General features: G+C 40.0%; 1 protein-coding gene across 1 annotated transcript in view; it reads right to left on the bottom strand.

The window, feature by feature from the left end:
- Positions 1 to 3,402: 3,402 nt before the first annotated feature.
- GPR158 (G protein-coupled receptor 158) overlaps positions 3,403 to 6,000 on the bottom strand; it is a 306,727-nt gene continuing 304,129 nt past the window's right edge. Inside the window, exons 10-11 of the mRNA XM_077809468.1 lie at positions 5,521 to 5,667; positions 3,403 to 4,872 (exon numbers count right to left, since the gene is read on the bottom strand). Coding sequence (XP_077665594.1) covers positions 3,403 to 4,872; positions 5,521 to 5,667 — 1,617 coding nt within the window. The remainder of the gene's footprint in view (positions 4,873 to 5,520; positions 5,668 to 6,000) is intronic.

Below are 6,000 nucleotides of genomic sequence, written 5' to 3'. Positions count from 1 at the left end.
ACAATGGAACTCCAGAAAAAGACAACTAAGCAATCTAGCTAATATATGCTGGTGGAGGAAAATCTATGGAATAAAGAAAATCATTTAAGTATAACTTAGTATGCCTTCTTTAAGCAACATTTGTAGCAGGACCATAGTGAAATATAACAATTCAGTGAAGTTTGGCCCCTTTGTTTTCTAAAGTGCTAAAACAATCTAAAGTACTAACAGACCTGAAACCCAAATATCAGTTACTGTATGTGTCAGGAAAATCATTCCTTAATGACTGTAATTGTTTTTTTAAAAAAGTTCTCCAGTTTCACCAGGCTTAAAGTGCATTACTTGAGCAAGCCTAAAATCCATAGGGATAATTTTTAAAAAGAGAGGGAAGCATTCTGTTCATCAGAAAACAAACATAAAACTAAAATATCCATTCTGGGTCAGATCCTTGGCTGATATAAATCACTGTTATGCCATTGACTTCAATGGAGATATGTCAATATATACCTGTTAAGGATCTGGCCCTATTTCTTTGCTGCTGAATTTTCCCATTCAAGTTATCCTAAGGAAAAGCAATCAGCAGAGGGATCAGCAGTGGCACAAATACAGTAACACACATAGGAATTGATCCTGCCTGTGGTGTAACAGGTAGCACCAGTGCACGGATCCCATGTGGATCCCCAGCTGGCCTGGTTTGGAGAGCTACCCGCACATGACTGCCACATAGCAGAAGCAGTCCATTCACACGCCGCGCCACAGGAGTGCACAGATGGCAGAAGGGGCACGGTAACTAGTGAAATCAAGGCATGGCATCACACCCCTGTGAGATCCAGGAGGTGGTAGGGGAATGCAGAAGATACCCCTACCCCATTAGTCTGTGCAAGCCAGCTGCAAGTGTGGGTGTCATCATGCAGACAGGGACCTGGCAGGGACCAAGCTGCACCACAAGCATCATGGCCCCAAACACACTCAGCCCTGCTGGAGAAAGGGGCATGTCTGAAGGCCCATGTGCTCCTCTGCCTCTCAACACGGGCTGTCTTCTGCTGCAGAGGCAGATCCCTGCACATGGATGGGATTTGTGCCGTGTGCCTCTCCAGAAGGCAGTCAGCTTGCTCCTAGAAGGCTCTGTCTGCTGGTAGCACCCTGAGATCTATGCAATGGCAGAATGAAGCCCACATATCATCCAGAGGACTTTGGGCTTGCTAACCAGGGGCTTGATCCTAATCCCACTGAAGTCAATAGACAGACTCCCATTGACTTCAATGAGCTTCAGCTCAGGCCCTCGATAACGTTTGTAGGATGGGGAGGACAGAGAGAATCTGTGCGTGTGCATTCTAATTATAACTCTTATCCACAGGCACAGTGCTGGAGGCAAGGCCAAGTCTCTCACTCTCCTACAGGATTGGCTGCCTTTGCCTACACCTCTGAAAAGGAGAGGGAATGTCATCCTCGTTTCACTTTGCCCAAGTCTTTTATGAACCCACCTCTATGAGGCCCAAGAGAAGTCAGATTATATTACATATGTGTATCTATATATGCATTAAATATATCTATATGTATGTGTAATACACGTACATATATGATGCACACACACATATATTAAACAACAAAGCATTAAGTTATCCTCACTTCTGGCTTTCCCGGTAAATCGCATCATCTCTCTCAAACTGAAAACTCTTCAAGAGGACTGGAATTGCCTTTATTTGGTGATATAGCACATCTCCAAGCACAAAGCTGGGTACATGACAAGTCCTAGATTTAGATGAGCCAGGGTGGCACCTTGTCTGCTAGTATTTTATTTATTTATTAGTCTTTGTAACCTCTACAATACCTCTTAAGCCCTGACCGTGCCAAGATTTATTCCTTTGTCAATCCCATTGACTTCAACTGATTACTCAGAGTGTATAAAGTTAAACATGTCTGAGTATTTGCCGGGTCAGGGCCTTAGTTATCCCTGGGGATTAATTGTATCTAACATATTATATGTTATTACAAATGTTACACACATGTAACATAAAAACATTTGAGAGCGGAGGAGTTTCGGGGTGTATGTGGGAGGAGTGTGATGCCCCATCTTTTTCTTCTCTTTCTGTCTCTTGATTGCATTGTGGGGAGGAAATGTTGTGTTAGCGCTAATCTCCTCTTTTTGATGTTTAAAGGGCCAGTTCTTGGAAGTTCACCAGCAGGAAACACAGCAGTTCTAAACTATTTAAAATATTTCCCTTAGCTGTGTGTTTCTAGTGAAACAGATCATATTCCTAAGGTTATTTTTTGTCATCTTTGTTCTTTTTCTTTAGCAGAATATTGTCAGTATGAAATACTGAGAAATATACTGATGATGGATGATTAAAGCAGGAATTCTGGAGTGATAAATAATATTTGTCACTTGTAACAAACAACAGATAAGTTGTCCTTGGACTTATCCAAATATACAGCTAAATAGATGACTTGCTCTCCACTAATAAAGTCTATGAGTGTTAACAGAGAAGTGCCAAACAAATAACTTACCTTGTATAAAAACCCTGAATAATACAGTATCAAACTATAATTTTAAATAATAGAGAGTAGAACAGAAAATTCACAATATAAATCACAACAAAACCCAAGGTATTTTCCCATACAAGTTATGGCTTTCATAGCCAGTGAAAGCTTACTGTAATTCATAAATAAACAAAAGTCTACAGCAGGTATTGTAAATTACAATAATAATAGAATATCTGCATATTGCATAAATATGTTGTTGTGTCACATAATATCAAAGTTATTTGCAAAATGTATACAATCTGGAATGCTTTAATATGAGACACAACAATGTACTTAAACATACATGTATAAGAAAATGAGAGCAATCATTATATAAAATGTATTTTTGGGATGCATTAAGTTAGCAGTGCTATCAAGGTTAAATATGTAAAGTGAAAAGTCATCTTTTCAGTAAGCTGCTCATTGATACCAAAGTTTGCCATCAGGACATTTTCCATGCCACACTTCTATTGGATCTTTCAAGTCCCAAGGGCAAGTTTTGCCCAGTTTGGGGCATTCAGGAATAATTCAGTTGGAATTTGATTAATTGTTATAGCCATTCACTTTTTTTTTTCTGTTTGTAAGAGAGAAATGGTTTTGCAAAGGCAGGTGTCTGTTCATTTAGACTGTAAACTCCTTAGCGCAGGGACCATGTCCCCTCCATGGTTTGGATACCACTGATCACACTGTTGGCACTCAACAAATAAATAACAATAATAATAATAATAATTAATGAATCATTTATTTTGCTTATTTCCTATTTTTTTCATGTTCTGATCCCCTCAGTTAAGTGATACTCCTTAGGAATTTTCAGATCCTCTTGGCCTAGTTCCCCTCTCACTTTCCTCCTTCCTGTAGTCTTTCTTCTTAGTGCTGCTACTCTTTTCAGTCCAAAACCTCTTATTTTTGAGGAGTTCCTGTTTTAGTTGTACCTAAAGTGGCTGTGTTCGATAAAGCTACACCTCTTTCTGCATTTGGTAAATCTGGTGTTTCAAACTCCCATGGGCAGACTTCAGCTCGAGACGTTAAAGCTTGCTGTAAGTTACTACTTGATCTATAGGAGTCAGATGAAAGCATGTTTCCCTCCAAGGGTGTGTTTTTTTTCTTTCCTCCCAAATTATTGAGCTTCTCCCTTTCAGCTATTTGTACTGCAGCTTTTTTGGGCAGTTCCTCAGATTCCCCAGCACAAATATTTGCTGCATAATATTTATTAACATTCTCACACTTAAACCCAGGGATGAGCTGAGACTTGGAATTTAAATGTTTTTTCTCATCTTCAAAAACCCGCTGCTCTGGGGTCTCCTGAGTGCATGCTTCCGACTTCTCTGTGCTCTTTTGATTCGATTGCTGATACCCATCAGCTGTCTTAAGCTTGTGATGAGATTTCCCCTTTGGTTGGGACGTGTGATTTTTCTCTGTTTCTGAGGAAGCAATAGACACATGTTTTTGAACTTTCGATTCAGAAGGCACAGAATCAGGAGTTTGGTCATAAATCTCCCAAGGACAAATTTCTGCTATGTCAAAATTGTCCTTAAGCAGTGACTTGCCTGTGCCTGTGTCAGGATTTGCAATTGTCTGACTAACCCTTTGTTGTTTCATAATTCCAGATTTATGGGGTTTCCTTGTCTCCTCAGTGTGAGTAGAGTTTTTCCGATGTGAATCTTTATGCTCCCCTTTATCACTGGCTGAGTGTTTTTTGCTGGCTTCTTTAACCTTTTGCTGAGGTTTATGGGATCTACTGCTTTCTTCTAGACTTTGTGTTTTCCCAGTTAACCCCAGAGTCTTTTCCTTGGCATTAGCAATAACACTGAGAGATTTCTGTAACACAGATGGTCTTGGTTGCAGAGGCTTCTTATCCGCACTTAAGTTGTGTGCACTTACTGATTTGCACACTAACGGGACGGATTCAGTGGACACAGCTTCAACTTTTTCTGTAGATTTTTTTGTGAAATTTTTCCCCGTCAGGGAATCCAGCAGTGAATTATCAGCAGTTATAACTTCTGCGCTTTCTGTGGATAAGCTATTAGACTCCTCTGTTTGATCTCTAACATGATCATAAGTGCTATGGGACTTTTTTAATGAAAAGACTCTGTTTTTCAAAGATTCCTCCTTTGGCTTTACATAACTTGTGGAATCCTGTGGGTTTTTTCTCACGACTGCAGTGTTCTTTGTAGCACTGTGGTCCATAAGGTCCTTATCCTCCCTGGAGCACTGCCTGGTGACTGTCTCAGGGATTTCAGTAATTCGTCTCATTATTGAGCGACCCAAGCCCTTCTTGGAGCACCTCTTTTTCTGGAGATGTGGGTTATTAGCAATCATCTTTTTCCTTTTGTAGATTTCAAGCTGGGCATATAGTTTCTTCAACTCATCCTAGAAAACAAACGGCAAAACTAGTACATATGACATAAATCAAGTCAAATGACCAGTCTCAGTGAATTCCATTTAAGCTCCAGTTGTCTAAATATGACATTAAATTATTTCATTGCATCTTTTCTACTGTTTAAATCTGTCATTTCTCCATGTACTTGGATTACATTTTTCATTGTTAAGGTATGTTCAGATTTAACCCATTGCACAGAATAGCCATCACACATGGTCTCACAGCATATTCCATGCACAGACAGTTATCAGATACTCATGCTGTATTTCTAGGCTTCTTCTGGAACCGAATGGGGTTACTGTACATTCTTTATTAACCAAAGAAAAAGACAACAGCCCCTTTCTCTGGGCAGTGTACAGTCAAAGCACGAGTGGGAGAGAAGTGCCCTTTTATCAACTGAAGTAGGGATGATGTATTTTGATCAGTTTATGAAGTTTTATAACAAGTAACACAGTCTCTGCTCACATTAGTATGTTTTCCCCAAAATATGTCACATGATTTGATATTGCTAGAACTGAGCTGGCCCACTTTATCTGGAGTCTGCAATAAAAAAAAATCAAACTGACATGGCTCAGAGTTTATTGGTAGAAAAACACTTGTCCTTAAAAATGAATTACAATTAAAAGTTTTGTATTTACCCTGATGTCCTCAGGGTCCAAACTGTGCTCACTCCAAGCTGAATTGATACTGCTGTTTAGATAGGATCCAGATCGACCCATGTCCAGTTCATCTTCATATGCTTCAGTAGCTATGTCATCTCTTGGGTTATTGCTTGAGTGTGAAAACTGCAGTAAGTATTTGTAAAAAGATGTTGCAGTTAGTGTACTGATAAGGGTCACATCAACATTCAGAAGTGAACTCCTTGGATTTCAACTCAGTGCTGGCCCTTGGCTATTGTTCCTCTTTCCTATCTGACTTCAGCTCTGACCCCGGGCTTGACTCTCAAACCCAACTCCTGATCCAACCACAAGATCTAACTGCCCAAGCCCCAGTTGTGACACCACCTTACTGTAGGCCAAAGATGCCACCATACCTTGTGTATCTTCCTGATACAGGCTAGATAGCACAATATTTCCCCTCCAAGCACAGATCAAAGTCAATATCCTCCATACAGAGGG

The sequence above is a fragment of the Eretmochelys imbricata genome, chromosome 2 (assembly GCF_965152235.1).
Source record: "Eretmochelys imbricata isolate rEreImb1 chromosome 2, rEreImb1.hap1, whole genome shotgun sequence".
Classification (NCBI taxonomy): domain Eukaryota; kingdom Metazoa; phylum Chordata; order Testudines; family Cheloniidae; genus Eretmochelys; species Eretmochelys imbricata.
This window is presented reverse-complemented; position numbering and strand designations above follow the sequence as displayed.